The sequence below is a fragment of the Stegostoma tigrinum genome, chromosome 10 (assembly GCF_030684315.1).
Source record: "Stegostoma tigrinum isolate sSteTig4 chromosome 10, sSteTig4.hap1, whole genome shotgun sequence".
Taxonomy (NCBI): Eukaryota; Metazoa; Chordata; class Chondrichthyes; order Orectolobiformes; family Stegostomatidae; genus Stegostoma; species Stegostoma tigrinum.
The window spans coordinates 87,240,493-87,257,607 of record NC_081363.1 but is presented as its reverse complement, the minus strand read 5'-3'; the positions used below and the strand labels follow the sequence as shown (position 1 = coordinate 87,257,607).

Genomic DNA, 17,115 nt, shown 5'->3' with positions numbered 1-17,115 from the left:
ATTTAAGTGTGTGCAAGAGAGGTTTCTTTTGCAATATGTGGATGAAACTACTAGAGAAAAAATACTTGACCTTCTGTTGGGAAATAAGGCATGGCATGTGATTGAGGTGTCAGTAGGGGAGCATTTTGGTGCAAGAGATCATAATTCTATTAGTTTTAAAATAGTGAGGGATAAGAATAGACCTGATCTAAAAGCTAAGTTCTAAATGGGAGTCAGGCCAATTTTGACAGGAATTTTCAAAAGTTGATTGGTGGAAGCTGTTCGCAGGTAAAGGGATGGTTGAGAAGTGGGAGGACTTTAAAAATGAGATAACAAGAGTTCAGAGACAGTATGTTCCAGTTAGTGTGAACGGCAAGGCTTGTTGGTGTAGGGAATGCTGGATGACTGGAAAAATGGAGGCTCTGGTCAAAAAAAAAACAAGGCATATGTCAGGTATAGACTTAAAAGATCAACGTGGTTATCTGTGTGGTACCACAGGAGATGGGTGAGATACTAAATGAATATTTTGATAATATTTAATGTGAAGAAAAACATAAATGCTAGGGAACTGGGGGAAATAAATAGTGATTTCTTGAAAACAGTTTATATTACATAAGAGGAGGTGCTGAAGGTTTTAAAAAGCACAAAGGTAGATAATTCCCAGGACTCGATCAGGTGCAAGGTTCTGCTTGGTGGACTGCTTCGTAAAGTAGATCATACTGAGATCCAGATGGAGCTAGCCAATTGGATACAAAATTGGCTCAAAGATAGAAGTGATGGTAAGACTTGCTTTTTGAACTGGAGGCCTGTCACCAGCATTGTGCCACAAGAATCATTGCTGGGAACACTGCTTTACGTCATTTGTGTAAATGATTTGGGTATGAGTATAGGATGTATGATTACTGAGTTTACAGATGACACTAAAATAGGTGGTGGAGTGGACAGTGAAGAAGATTATGTCAAGAGTACAACAAGACCTCGATCAGATGGGCCAGGAGTGGCAGATAAAGTTTAATTTAGATAAATGTGAGGTGTTGCATTTTGGTAAGACAAACCAGGGCAGAACTTACACAGTTAATGGTCGAGCCTTAGGGAGTGTTGCCAAACAGAGACCTGGCATGCAGGTGCATAGGTTCATGAAAATGGTGGTGCAGGTAGTCAGGTTAGTGAAGAAGGCATTTGGCATGCTTGTGGTCAGAGCATAGGAGTTGGGATGCCATGTTGCACCTGTACAGAACATTGGTGAGGCCACTTTTAGAATACTGCATACAATTCTGGTCACCCTTCTATAGGAGGGATGTTGTTAAACCTGAGATGATGCAGAAATGATTTACAAGGATGTTATCTGGACTGGAGGATTTGAGTTATCAGGAGAGGGTGAATAGACTGGGGCTTTATTTTCTGGAGCGTCGGGGGCTAAAGATAGAGATTTATAGAAATAATATAGAGATTTATAAAATCACAGCAGGCATGGATAGGGTGAACAGCCAAGATTTTTTTCCCATGGTGGAGGAGTCCAAGACAAGAGGGCATAGGTTTAAGGTGAGGGTGAAAAGATTTAAAAAGGACCTGAGGGATAACTTTTTCACAGTGTTTGGAACAAACTGTTGGACGTAGTGGTGGATGCAGATACAATTACATTGTTTAAAAGGCATCTGGGTGGATATGGGCGAAATGGTGGAAAATGGGACTAGGTCAGATTGGGATGTCTGATCGGCGCGGACGAGATGAACCAAAGGGTCTGTTTCCATGCTGTGTGACTCTATGACTGCAAGTAGAAAATACCATATCAGTGCAGGTCGAGTAAAACTAGTTGGTCAGACTTTTATTGTGAGCAGACTGGCTCCTTGACCACGCAGAAAAAATAGATAGAACAATGCACCGAAATGAGCAGAGAAGAAACTTTGGTTAAAGGCAGCCTGACAAGGCTATCGATGACATCAGTTGTTGCAGTATGTAGGATGCTAATAAAAGTATCCTCAAGGTCTGAGTGTGGTCATCAAATTGGCAGGATGTAACCACTGGTCTCCACAAGGATCAGTACTGGGGCCTCAATTATTCACATTATTTATTAATGATTTGGGTGACGGTATAGAAAGTCACCTGTCCAAATTTGCTGATGACACAAAGTTAAGTGACATTGTAGTCAACGGTAGCATAAAATTACCAAGGGATGTTCATCGACCAAGTGACTAGACGAAACTGTGGCAGATAAAGTTTTATGTTGCAAGTGTGAAGCTATCCAATTTGGACTGAGAAAGGATAGATCAGGATACTTTCTAGATTGTGTGAATACATTGGATGTCCAGAGACTTGGGGGTTCAAGTGCTTAGATTGTTAAAATGTCACAGTCAGACTAATCAAGGCTAATGGAATTCAGCCCTTTATATCTAGAGGACTGGAGTATAAGGATCCAGAGGATGCTGCAACTTTTGAAAATAATAGTTAGACCCGCCATGGCCACTATGTGAACAGTAAAACTGAGGAAAGATATATTATCCTTAGACATAGAACATAACATAGAACATTATAGCACAGTACAGGCCCTTCGGCCCTCGATGTTGTGCCAAGCTGTCATACCGATCTGAAGCCTATCTAACCTACATTATTCCACGTACATCCATATGCTTGTCCAATGACGACTTAAATGTACCTAAAGTTGGTGAATCTACTACCGTTTCAGGCAAAGCGTTCCATTCCCTTACTACTCTCTGAGTAAAGAAACTACCTCTGACATCTGTCCTATATCTTTCACCCCTCAATTTAAAGCTATGCCCCCTCGTGCTCGCCGTCACCATCCTAGGAAAAAGGCACTCCCTATCCACCCTATCTAACCCTCTGATTATTTTATATGTCTCCATTAAGTCACCTCTCAACCTTCTTCTCACTAACGAAAACAGCCTCAAGTCCCTCAGCCTTTCCTCGTAAGACCTTCCCTCCATACCAGGCAACATCCTAGTAAATCTCCTCTGCACCCTTTCCAAAGCTTCCACATCCTTCTTATAATGCGGTGACCAGAACTATACACAATACTCCAAGTGCGGCTGCACCAGAGTTTTGTACAGCTGCAGCATAACCTCATGGTTCTGGAACTCGATCCCTCTATTAATCAAAGCTAAAACACTATATGCCTTCTTAACAGCCCTGTCAACCTGGGTGGCAACTTTCAAGAATCTGTGTACATGGACACCGAGATCTCTCTGCTCATCTATACTACCAAGAATCTCACCATTAGCCCAGCACTTTGCATTCCGATTATTCCTACCAAAGTGCATCACCTCACACTTGTCTGCATTAAACTCCATTTGCCACCTCTCAGCCCAGCTCTGCAGCTTATCTATGTCTCTCTGCAACCTACAGCATCCTTCATCACTATCCACAACTCCACCGGCCTTAGTGTCGTCTGCAAATGTACAAACGCATCCTTCTACGCCCTCATCCAGGTCATTTATAAAAATGACAAACAGCAGTGGACCCAACACCGACCCTTGCGGTACACCACTAGTAACTGGTCTCCAGGGTGAACATTTCCCATCAACCACGACGCTCTGTCTTCTTTCAGCAAGCCAATTTTCAATCCAAACTGCTATATCTCCCACAATCCTATTCCTCCACATTTTTTACAATAGCCTACTGTAGGGAACCTTATCGAACGCCTTGCTGAAATCCATATACACCACATCAACCGGTTTACTCTCATCTACCTGTTTGGTCACCTTCTCAAAGAACTCAATAAGGTTTGTGAGGCACGACCTTACCTTCACAAAACCGTGCTGACTATCCCTGATCAATTTATTCTTTTCTAGATGATTATAAATCCTATCTCTTATAACCTTTTCCAACACTTTACCAACAACTGAGGTAAGGCTCACTGGTCTATAATTACCAGGGTTGTCTCTACTCCCCTTCTTGAACAGGGGAACCACATTTGTTATCCTCCAGTCATCTGGCACTATTCCTGTAGACAATGACGAGTTAAAGATCAATGCCAAAGGCTCGGCAATCTCCTCCCTGGCTTCCCAGAGCATCCGAGGATAAATCCCATCCGGCCCAGGGGACTTATCTATCTTCACACTCTGTAGGATTTCTAATACCTCTTCCTTGTGAACCTCAATACCACCTAGTCTAGTAGCCTGTATCTCAGTATTCTCCTCGACAACATTGTCGTTTTCTAGAGTGAATACTGTCGAAAAATATTCATTTAGTGCTTCCCCTATCTCCTCTGACTCCACACACAACTTCCCACTACTATCCTTGATTGGGCCTAATCTTACTTTCATCATTCTTTTATTCCTTAAATACCTATAGAAAGCCTTAGGGTTTACCCTGATCCTATCCGCCAACAACTTCTCATGTCTCCTCCTGGCTCTTCTGAGTTCTCTCTTTAGGTCTTTCCTGTCTACTTCGTAGCCCTCAAGCGCCCTAACTGAGCCTTGACATCTCATCGTAACATAAGCCTTCTTCTTCCTCTTGATCAGAGATTCCACTTTCTTCGTAAACCACGGCTCCCACGCTCTACAGCTTCCTCTCTCACTGACAGATACATACTTATCTAGGACACACAGGAGCTTTTCCTTGAATAGGCTCCACGGAAAGGAAGAGAGTACAACTTAGGTTTGCAATAATGATATCTGGACTTCAGGGGCTAAGTTATGAGAAGAAATTATGCAATTTAGGCCTGAATTTTGTAGAATTTAGGAAGTTAAGGAGTGATCTTATCAACATTTTCAAGAAATGCAGAGTAGATAAAGATAAACTATTTCCATTGGCTGGAGATTCTAGAACTAGGGAGCATAGTTTGAGAACAGGGGCCAGATCGTTCAGGAGAGATGTTAGATTGTACTTCATGCACAGGGTGGTAAAGGTCTAGAACTCTGTTCCATTTTTTTCCTGCAGTGGTTGTTAATTTTAAATCAGCGATAGATATGCTGTGTTAAGCGAAGGTATTAAGGGATGTGGGCTAAAGGCATTAGGCCACAGATTAGCCATGAACAAAGACTAATATATATACACATGGGAACACCGCTATCAACGAGTTGTACTCCAAGCCACTCACCATCCTGACTTGGAAATAGATTGCCCTTCCTTTACCGTCGCTGGGTCAAAATCCTGGAAGCCCCTCCCCCAGAGCATTGAACTTACAGCACATGGACTGCAGCCATTCAAGAAGGCAGCTCACCACCACCTTCTCAGGAGCAACTAGGGATGGCAGTAAATGTTGGCCAGCCAGCGATGCCCACATCCTGTGAGTGAATGCTAAAGAATCTCATTGAATGTCTGAATAACTTATTCCTGTTCCTCTGCCATTCTCTTTCCTGCCTGATTGTGTTCTGCTTAGCATACTTCTGAGAAACACAACTTGCTGCCTCTCACAACTTTTTCTCCAGCTTCCACCTCAAATTTCCCATCTCAACAGAAAACACTTCTGTTTGCCCTCATCCTATTGTCCTCTTGCTCGCATTCCTTATAGTCATCTTCCTCAAACATTCATCCTCCATCCTCAGCAATCAGTTCCTGAAACTTCTTTCTGTCTGCCTGATCACATTGCAGGTCAAGGTGCTCTACAGAAAGGTAGACAAAGGTTTTTTTTTCTGTAGCCATAGTTATCCTGACATCAGTGGAGAAGGAATACCTGAAGATCAGCAAGCTTATCTAAGTTATTGCTGATGGACTGAAGAGTCTTTGTAACAGCATTAGATAGCACACTGCTACTTACACTGACCTTTCACTCCTGTTTAGTCAATTCTTTGATCCCCACTATTACCTTTGAACAGCTTTTTCATTCATTCATGGGATAAGGGCATCATTGGCTAAGCCAGCATTTATTGCCTATCCTTAATTGCTGAGAGGGCAGTTAAGAGTCAACTATATTGCTGAGGTTCTGGAGTCACATTTAAGCTGGACCAGGTAAGGATGGCAGATTTCCTTCCTTAAAGGACATTAGTGAACCAGATAGATTTTCCTGACAATTGGCAATGGTCATCATTAAACTCATATTTCCAGATTATTACTGAATTCAATTCCACCAATTGAGCAGGATTCAAACCCCAGGTCCCCAGAACATTACCAGGGTTTCTGGGTTAATAGTCTAGCAACAATGCCACTAGGCCATCAACTACCCCTTAAGATCTAGGAGAAGGAATAGACATTTCAGCCCCTCAATCCGCTCCACCATTTAATGCAACAGGCTTGATCTCCTACCCTATTTCAGCTGAAGTCAGCATTGAAACTATTTACTTCTTTCATGGGATGTGGGTGTCCATAGCAAGGCCTGTATTTGTTGTCCATCCCTAATTGCCTGTGAATTCAGTGGCTAGTTCAGTCATTTCAGAGGGTGGTTAAGTGTTACCAAATTGCTGTTTGTATGGAGTCACAGTCACAATAGACTGGGTGAGTGCCCAAAGAGCATAAGTGAACCAGATGGGTTTTTACAACAATTGATGACAGCTTCGTGGTTGCCATTAGAGATTAGCTTTACACTCTGGATTTTTCTCATTTGAATGTAAATTCTGCTAACTGCTGTACGAGAATTTGAGCCCATGTCCCTGGGGAATGCCTGGGCTCTGAATTACTAGTCTAATGACATTACTTCTACTCTTGTGTCTTCCCATCAGTTTGGTTCACCGTCCCACAAAGAAAACGAAGCGCAAGCCTGAGGAGTCCTCAGAGGAAGCCAAGTACTCTGTGAGGATGCACCATAACACTTGAAGCCTGCCAGACCACCTTGAACCTCCTCTCAGTCTAGGTTAATTTCTTTAATTGTATCTCAGACCTGCTCCCTGATTTCTATCCCTCTCAATAGTGAGAGTTTTCATTTAAAACCCTACCTACGTCCTCTGGCTCCATGCAGAAATTACCATTGTGTCTACAGCCACCTCCCCTGTAGTAGGGCATTCTAAGTACTGGGTTAAAAAGGTATCCTGGATGCATTTTAAGAATTCCGGTCCCTTCTCTTACTATCCTATTACTTTTGCACTTCCATCATGGCTAATATAACTATTCACATTCCCAGATTCCCACATTACATTTCACTCCCCTGTTTATCAAGAATCCATCAACCATTGCCTTAAAACTGGCTTTTAAAGAAAAGAATTCCGACAACTCTCTGTCATCTGCCGTTGCAAACAGCTGCGAAGAAGTGCTGTGACTGCACAGTCCTGCTCAAAAACAAGTTAGGAGAACACTTGTTGAACTTGTGGAAGAGTTTTCTGGGATTTATCCTCATGGTTCACTGAGTCCACACATGTACAAGCTGCCCAAGGTGTACACAGTGATGTCATTTTATACCCTATTGGATGTCTGGTTCGATGGAATATGAATTGGCCAAATTGGTTGAGCTGATTATTACAACCAGTTCTGAGAGAGGTTTTCACTTGCAAAGTGAGGACATGCATAGCGAAGGCAGTGTCCTGTTTATATGTTTGTTTAACATTGCTAACCAATTAAAAGTGCATCACTAAGAAATTCATGTACATTTGGACCACATCATTATGTCATTGACAATCTAGATGTGACACCATTGTCTGTATTCATTGAACTTATGAACTCAGCAGTTTGGGTAGTTGAATTCAGTTCTAACATCTTCCTCAGTAAGATCCTGAACAGTTTGGACAAGGTGGAGAACATTGGTTTAAAGTTTGGTGTTGCCCTTTCAGCACAGATATAAGGAGAAGTTTTTTCTCAGAGAACTGTGAACGTTCGGAACTCTCTGCCTCAGATGGAAGTCCCGGAGGGGTCAATTTTAATGCAGAGGTAAATAAATTCTTGTTAGGCAGAGGAATCAAAAGTTGTCGAGGTAGATGGGAATGTGGAATTCAGAATACTTTCAGATCAACCATGATCTTATTGAATGGTAGAACAGGTTCAAGGGTCTACTCTCGTATTTCATATGCTTGTATATTTATGTAATTAATCAAAATGAATTTCTGTCTGTTTATTGTCATAGCATCTGCTTTGTGGGATTCTCCTATTGACCTCGGTCAGTTTCATTCTGGTAAATGAAATGAGCCATCTTGATGAGGAAAGACTATGAATCTGATAATTGGTTGAGTAACTGAAGGAAAGAGGTTTAATGGGTGATTACACAGGCATCTTGATTTCAAAAAAAGCTTGTAACTGTAGCTACATTTGTAAAATGAGCTATGTCAGGATGAGGTTGTGAATATCTCCAGCAGACAACTCTATTACTGCAGCTGCTGATGGCACACCATATAACTTTTCAATTAGATAAAATCCCTTTGATGATTAAATTATTCCATAGTCTGGCAATTAGTGTTAATCAGGTTTAACGTTTAAGTGGAAGTCAACTCATGTTTTCTTTAATCCATTTTTGTACCTGACAATAATAAAATCCACAATCATGTTAGCGATGATGAATTTATACTGCAACTAGAATTGTCTATTTCACTCCCTTTTTGTTAACATCTTAAATGAATTGGTGATTGCTGTAAAAATCCCTACAGAATTTCTACCCCAATGTCTGAGGTCCTCCAGGTTGGACATAGCTTCCATTTTAATTCTAGTTGCTTTGGAAAATTATAAATAAAGATGGAAAACATCCTATTTTCCAAAAATATTTCCTAGTTTAGAGGAATAATGAGTTAAGGGGATTGTTCAGTTTTTGTTTCGAATAACTCTCCTTTCATGTATTTTGAAGGTTAGATTGACAAAGGTGAAGATTCAGAAGAGCAATGATGTTTGAAATATTATTAAAAGTGTAGAAAGGGCTGTGATGAAGTGAGTTTAGAGGTTTAGCTGATAAGTACTTTTAAAGAGAAGATTGTGTTCCCACCACATTTTTCACTCTTTGAATTACCTTTCTTTTTTCTCTTCTTCTGTTTGATTTCTTTATCTGTCTATTGGACTTCCTGAGCTGTAAGTAAGGAGACTATTTCTCATCGGTTGTCCTTGTATGTGTTGTGCCTGTTAAAGTAAAATTGATTGCTGTGATTTGTCCACACCTCCAGAGAAAATAACTTTTAAGTTGAATGGTGCAGTGCTGATATTATTAATGCTTGCACTATCAGTAATGCAGCTTCCACTTGGCAAATCTCAAAGTACTGTTACCAAACTCTGCTGACTTCCTACATTATAAGCAATTTCCCAAATGCATTGTTTTGTTCTCTGTTTGCAGTAATGTTGTAGCAAGATGCGCAACATTTGAAGACATAACAAGTGATCTGTTCAATCTCTGAAATCATCAGAGTACTTGGGTTTAATTTTACCATTTTGGTACTTATGACAGTTCATATTATTATATACCTAGCACAGAAAGAAGTCATTCAGCCCATATGCCTATGCCAATTTATGAAAGAACTGTCAAATTACTCCCATTATCCTGTACATTCCCTATAATAGCACATTTCCCTTTTACACAGAAGCATCAAAATTCCCTTTGGAAGTTACTATCAATTCAGTTTTCATTATTTTTCAGAAAGTACATTCCAGATTGTAACTTTTGCATTCAGAACATGAATGCTAATGACAGGACAATTACTATCCATCCGTGGTTCCTTGTCACCTACAAATCAACTTCATCACCTTTTAGAACATTAGGACATAGAACATTACAGCACAGTACAGGCCCTTCGGCCCTCGATGTTGTGCTGACCTCTCATACCGATCTCAAGCCCATCTAACCTACACTATTCCATGTACGTCCGTATGCTTATCCAATGACGACTTAAATGTACCTAAAGTTGGAGAATCTACTACCGTTGCAGGCAAAGCGTTCCATTCCCTTACTACTCTCTGAGTAAAGAAACTACCTCTGACATCTGTCCTATATCTTTCACCCCTCAATTTAAAGCTACGCCTCCTCGTGCTCGCCGTCACCATCCTAGGAAAAAGGCTCTCCCTATCCACCCTATCTAACCCTCTGATTATTTTATATGTTTCAATTAAGTCACCTCTCAATCTTCTTCTCTCTAATGAAAACAGTCTCAAGTCCCTCAGCCTTTCCTCGTAAGACCTTCCCTCCATACCAGGCAACATCCTAGTAAATCTCCTCTGCACCCTTTCCAAAGCTTCCACATCCTTCTTATAATGCAGTGACCAGAACTGTATGCAATACTCCAAGTGCGGCCGCACCAGAGTTTTGTACAGCTTCACCATAACCTCTTGGTTCCGGAATTCGATCCCTCTATTAATCAAAGCTAAAACACTGTATGCCTTCTTAACAGCCCTGTCAACCTGGGTGGCAACTTTCAAGGATCTGTGTACATGGACACCGAGATCTCTCTGCTCATCTACACTACTAAGAATCTTACCATTAGCCCTGTACTTTGCCTTCCGGTTACTCCTACCAAAGTGCATCACCTCACACTTGTCTGCATTAAACTCCATTTGCCACCCCTCAGCCCAGCTCTGCAGCTTATCTATGTCTCTCTGCAACCTACAGCATCCTTCATCACTATCCACAACTCCACCGACCTTAGTGTCATCTGCAAATTTACTAACCCATCCTTCTACGCCCTCATCCAGGTCATCTATAAAAATGACTAACAGCAGTGGACCCAACACCGACCCTTGCGGTACACCACTAGTAACTGGTCTCCAGGATGAACATTTCCCATCAACTACCATCCTCTGTCTTCTTTCAGCAAGCCAATTTCTGATCCAAACTGCTATATCTCCCACAATTCCATTCCTCTGCATTTTCTTAAGGATGTTTAGTAAGACCCTTAACTACCAGTGCCAGGAGCCATTATGTTGGCTTTTTTTTGCACCTGTTGTGTTGTAGCTTACAGTAAAGGAACACTTAACGCCCCAACTGCTGTGGAGTGTCTTTTGAATTTCAATTTTGAAATGCTATTTATGAACCTCTAGTTCAGATCTAAAGGCAATTTTTATATGTTTTATATTATATTGTTAGGACTTCAATTTGTTTTCAATGTAATTGAAATCTGACTTGAAGCAATATTTCCATGTTAAATATTAAAATGTATATGTCTGGCCTGTGCAGTCTCTCAAGCATCATGTTTATGTGCATCTGCCAATCAATGCCACTGATCTTGAATAGAGCTTGGGTTGTTGCTCTTCTGGTGTATTCTGTGAGGCTTTTGTGCTTGAGAAGAATATGCAGTTGATACAAGTATTGTTTGGCTTTAGGAAGGAACAACAACAATTGGGAGAATTGATGCTGAGACAGAACAAGACATTGGTAAGTGCACAACAAATAATTAAAATTTAGAGGAAGTGGTGAAGGCCGCTACAGTTAGAACATTTAAAAAGTACCTGGATGGGTATATGAATAAGAAGGGTTTAGAGGGCTATGGCCAAATGCTGGCAAATGGGAGTAGATTTATTTAGAATATCTGTTCGGCATGGATGAGTTGAACCAATGAGTCTGTTTCCTGCTGTGTATCTCTGTCACTCTATAAGATACTCAGTAATCAATGCTGAAGACAGTTCAGGATAAACTACTTTATTCAGAGAGTGAATCATTTACATGGATTTAAGGGAAAGCTAGATGAAGACAAAAGAGAGAAAGGAATAAAGAGGTATAAGTGGAAAGGTGCGGGAGGAGGTGCATATGAAACACTGGTATAGATCAGTTGTGCTGAATAGTTTGTTTCTGTGCCTTACATTTCATTTAGTGCTATGTAAAAATTAAAAAAAACAAAATAAATGTAAGTTTAGGCACAAATCTACTGCTAGATTCCTTTCAAAACAGAAGAAAGCTAATTGAGAATGTTAACTTTGTCCTGTACCAATTTGGACTCGGGACAAGGGGGAAGAAAGAAATTCGTAAGATTGCTGAATTTAGCCAACAAAAGCCCCATGTAAAGGACCAGTTGTGTAGCTTTAATTGGCTGAAAAGTAATTAAAGTTTACAAACTCTTGCAAAATGATGCAAAACATTTCACTGGGAGGAAGCATACAATAATTGTCTTTATTTTAGTCCTGCAGGGTCCTTGGGTGGAGTCAGAGCACTGTGTCATTCATAATCACAATGGCATAGTCACAATTGAACCAATTGGAGGGTCACAGTGCTCTGTTAATGAAGTGGATGTCACTCGTTCATGTCGTTTGTTCCAAGGTAATTACTTTTTGCTATTATCGTTTTGTCCAACAGTGTTGGGGGGGTGGGGAGGGGGAGGGGGAGGGGGAGGCAGGGCATGGTTAGTGCCTCCTGTACATAATTACTATTCCTCAATATGTTCCTTCCCCAACTCTGACCCTGACCCCTTCTCTAAAGGCTAAAGTGATTAAAAAGTCTAATTATTTAGTGTTTTGACAAGCTTAAAGGGCCTGTCCTGATCACATTTTTTTCTGTTTAAGATTTCTACAATTTTTTTCCCAATAATGATACAGGTATAGTTACTTAAAGTTACTTAAGTAACTAGTAGTTAACTGAAATCAGCCTCTGCAATATAAAAACAGTCAGTGCTTTAAATAACAGGGCTTTGCTGTGGAACCTTTTCCTGAAATTTCTGGGAATGAAATGGAATTAACGAAGCCTTCTAGTCCTTATTCTGTTTCTCCATCCCCCACTGATGAAGAGATTCAGTTGGTTAAAATGGAGAGGCTGTGGAGGCAAATCCAGAGCAAGAGATTGTATCTTGAAAATTAGAGCTAGATATTCAGGAATATTCAGGATGAACTCTGATCTGTTAAGGCAGTGGAAGTTACAAGACTTTGCTCAACAGATTTTTGATGGGTCAGGGCTATCCAGGTGACAGTCTAGCTGAAAGCCTAAACAGGCTCAAATGGATGATTCACCAGCTCCAGTCAGTTTATTCTTTCTCACTTGCCTTTTAATCTCATTTATCCGCACCCAAATGCCAAGCCTGTCCTCTCTTAATGTTCCATCAATCTGGTAAATCCTTGATCCACTTACCTGAACAATTTAACCCTTAGTCCTGCCATTGCAAAGAGGCCCATTACTGCACAAAACTTGCCACCATTGTCGTAGAACATAGAACATAGAACAGTACAGCACAGAACAGGCCCTTCAGCCCACAATGTTGTGCCGACCATTGATCCTCATGTATGCACCCTCAAATTTCTGTGACCATATGCATGTCCAGCAGTCTCTTAAATGACCCCAATGACCTTGCTTCCACAACTGCTGCTGGCAACGCATTCCATGCTCTCACAACTCTCTGTGTAAAGAACCCGCCTCTGACATCCCCTCGATACTTTCCTCCAACCAGCTTAAAACTATGACCCCTCGTGCTAGCCATTTCTGCCCTGGGAAATAGTCTCTGGCTATCAACTCTATCTATGCCTCTCATTATCTTGTATACCTCAATTAGGTCCCCTCTCCTCCTCCTTTTCTCCAATGAAAAGAGACCGAGCTCAGTCAACCTCTCCTCATAAGATAAGCCCTCCAGTCCAGGCAGCATCCTGGTAAACCTCCTCTGAACCGTCTCCAAAGCATCCACATCTTTCCTATAATACGGCGACCAGAACTGGACGCAGTATTCCAAGTGCGGTCTAACCAAAGTTTTATAGAGCTGCAACAAGATCTTGCGACTCTTAAACTCAATCCCCCTGTTAATGAAAGCCAAAACACCATATGCTTTCTTAACAACCCTGTCAACTTGGGTGGCCATTGTAAGGGATCTATGTATCTGCACACCAAGATCCCTCTGTTCCTCCACACTGCCAAGAATCCTATCCTTAATCCTGTACTCAGCTTTCAAATTCGACCTTCCAAAATGCATCACCTCGCATTTATCCAGGTTGAACTCCATCTGCCACCTCTCAGCCCATCTCTGCATCATGTCAATGTCCCGCTGCAGCCTACAACAGCCCTCTATATTGTCAGCGACACCTCCGACCTTTGTGTCATCTGCAAACTTGCTGATCCATCCTTCAAGCCCCTCATCCAAGTCATTAATAAAAATTACAAACAGTAGAGGCCCAAGGACAGAGCCCTGTGGAACCCCACTCACCACTGACTACCAGGCAGAATGTTTTCCTTCTACTACCACTCACTGTCTTCTGTTGGCCAGCCAATTCTGTATCCAAGCAGCTAAGTTCCCGTGTATCCCATTCCTCCTGACCTTCTGAATGCATGGGGAACCTTATCAAATGCCTTACTGAGGTCCATATACACCACATCCACAGCTCGACCCTCATCAACTTTTCTAGTCACTTTCTCAAAAAACTCGATAAGGTTTGTGAGGCATGACCTACCCCTCACAAAGCCGTGTTGACTGTATTTGATCAAGCCATGCTCTTCCAGATGGTCATAAATCCTGTCCCTCAGAATCCTTTCTAACACCTTGCAGACGACAGACGTGAGACTTACTGGTCTGTAATTGCCGGGCATTTCCCTATTTCCTTTCTTGAAGAGAGGAATTACATTTGCCTCTCTCCAGTCCTCAGGTACGACTCCAGTGGAGAGCGAGGATGCAAAGATCTTCGCAAGTGGCGAAGCAATTTCATTTCTCGCTTCCCAAAGCAGCCGAGGACAAATCTGGTCTGGGCCTGGCGACTTGTCAATCTTAATGTTTGACAAAATTTTCAGCACATCAGCTTCCTCTATCTCTATCCATTCCAGCATGCACACCTGCTCTTCAAAGGTTTCATTCACTACAAAGTTTGTTTCTTTCGTAAAGACAGAAGCAAAAAACTCATTAACGGCATCCCCTACCTCCTCAGACTCCACACACAAGTTCCCTATGCTATCCCTGATCGGCCCTACTCTTTCTTTGACCATCTCTTATTCCTCTTATTCCTGACATGTTGCACTGTATCATGGAACTGGACATCTCCCTCCACTGTTACTTAACCATTGGTTTGCTCATGCTATGATTTGGTCCTTAATGCTTCAGCTTTATAGAACCAATTCCTTTATGCTCCTAGCACCAATTATCTATTTGTATTACATACAAATGTAAAATACTAAAAAGGTTAATAGTAAATACAGCTATTTAAAAATGACTCAAGCTGTCTTTTTCTGGATCATTTTGTATGAATGTTTTTTCTTTACGGTGAGTTAATCATTCTATATATTGCCCACAGATCTACAGTAACAGAGTCTATTACTTAGAACTTACTTAGCATAATTTAATTTATTTTACAGGTGCTGTTATAGTCCTTGCAAAAGTGCATAAGTTCAGGTTTAATCATCCAACTGAAGCTGCAAAGTTGAGACAAAGGAGAACAGTGAGTTTATAACTTAATTATGTGAGCTTAATTAATAAATGTTTTTGTAGCTTCCAATGTAGCAGCCTAATAATTCCGTGATGTTTGGTAATTAACCACCTAGGAGTGGATGAGATTTGCATTATCAATCACTGGCAATCCTGCTAAATATTTTACCAAACTTCAGAATTGTTACAGCACAGAAGGAGGTAATTAGGCCCACATGTATACACCAGCTGTCCAACTCAGAAACCTGCATAGAGTATAGAACATAGAAAAAAGTCAGGCATACACCTCTTGGAAAATGCATAGGAAAATCCAAAACATGTGTGTCCTTTCGGAATTTGCACTTGGTAAAGTTGGATTTAATCTGACTCTGTTAGGAGGTAAAGCTAAGTAGTGAGGGGTAATCTTTTAAGATTTCCTTTCTTCGGCTCAATAGTGCTTTGTTAATAGATGTGTAAATGGATGGTTCCTGGGTTTGGGAAGAGGAAGGCATACCAATTCAGCCTGACTATTACTGAATTTATAACACACAGTGAAATTAAAACCTTCAATTACCCTCAAAATTCCTCTATTGTTCTGAACCAGATTTTGCAAATAACAGATCTTGGACACCAATTTTATAATGTAAAGAAAAATTAATAATTTATTAATAAGAATGTAACTTAAGTAAATACAGATAAATTACAATGCAACCTAATTAATATCTACAATCTCAGCTCGGTCTTCTTTGAATATCAAGCTCCAGTCTCTCACCGAAAGTCAGACAGAAAGACACAATTAAGGGATAAATTAAGAGAAAAGAATAAAATGAAAAAAAAATCACGAATTGCCAGTTCAGTAACCATTTCAATGACGAATGTGGGGCCTTCATGAAATCTTTGATGACAGATTGTATTACAGACACGTATGACTGTATCTTGCTTCAGTTCTGGAGTCACTAGTCAATGCAAACAAGTACCACAGACCTCTGGAGACTTTTACTTATTTCCTACCAACCGGGGTTCTTTCCTGAGAACTGCGAACTATTGACAATTGAAGAATAGCTACAGAGAGCAAAAACCAAAACAGGTGCCCAGTCGGGAAACTTCTAAATCAAAACTACCTCCTGCTCAAAAGTCGGTCAGCACTAATTCACTCTTTGTTTTCTCTCTTTACAACATTCTCTGTGATTGGCTGGCTGACATCAGTCCTCCCTCGATTTAACAGTTCAACATGAAACCAGCTGCCAGGCCACGGGCATAACAACATCTCAGTTCTGATTCATCTGTAACATTCTTAGAGCAGTAATTAACCTGCTATATCTTTTCAGACCGGCTCCAACAGCCTAAGTCAGTCTTTTGTGTTCTCCTCTTCTTTTAAAACAAACTGCTGTACAAAGATCAGTCTCAATTACAACTCTCAGTTCCAAACCAAAAATGAAATAGGACATAGAACATTATGCACAGGAATAGGCCATTTGGCGCACATTACCATTCTAAATTAACCCCATCTACCTACACATGGTCTGTATCCATCTATTCCCTGCTTGTTCAAGTATTTAAATAAATAAAAGAAAGGTAGTGATGGTCTCAACAATTGCAACAGGAGTTTAATTTTGGAATGTGTCAAGAGAATAAGTTGTTTGATATAGGGAGGAACACCAAACTGAAGAGTAATTATTAGGTTATGGGCATAGATTTAATACATGGAAGAAAAGCAAGCTGACTCTTAACTTTGAGATGCTGGTTTATGAGGAATAAGTTCTCGGCACCTACACCTCAAGAACGGAAGTGATTCCAAGAGGCAGCTTGCCATCACCATCTCAAGTAATTAGAGATGGGCAATAACTGCTGACCAAGCCAGCAATATCTACATCCTGTGAATGACCAAACTAAAGCATAAGATAACAAAGTATGGAGCTGGATGAACACAGCAGGCCAAGCAGCATCTCAGGAGCACAAAAGCTGACACTTCGGGCCTAGACCCTTCATCATACAAACTAAAGCATTATTGTTTAGTCGTGGAAAATGGACAACTTGGAGCTTTCAAGAA

General features: G+C 40.9%; 1 protein-coding gene across 1 annotated transcript in view; it reads left to right on the top strand.

Moving 5' to 3' along the window:
- stard9 (StAR-related lipid transfer (START) domain containing 9) overlaps positions 1 to 17,115 on the top strand; it is a 383,628-nt gene that overhangs the window by 219,426 nt on the left and 147,087 nt on the right. The window contains exons 17-19 of the mRNA XM_059649369.1: positions 11,089 to 11,140; positions 11,882 to 12,019; positions 15,017 to 15,099. Of these exons, the coding sequence (XP_059505352.1) occupies positions 11,089 to 11,140; positions 11,882 to 12,019; positions 15,017 to 15,099 (273 nt within the window). The remainder of the gene's footprint in view (positions 1 to 11,088; positions 11,141 to 11,881; positions 12,020 to 15,016; positions 15,100 to 17,115) is intronic.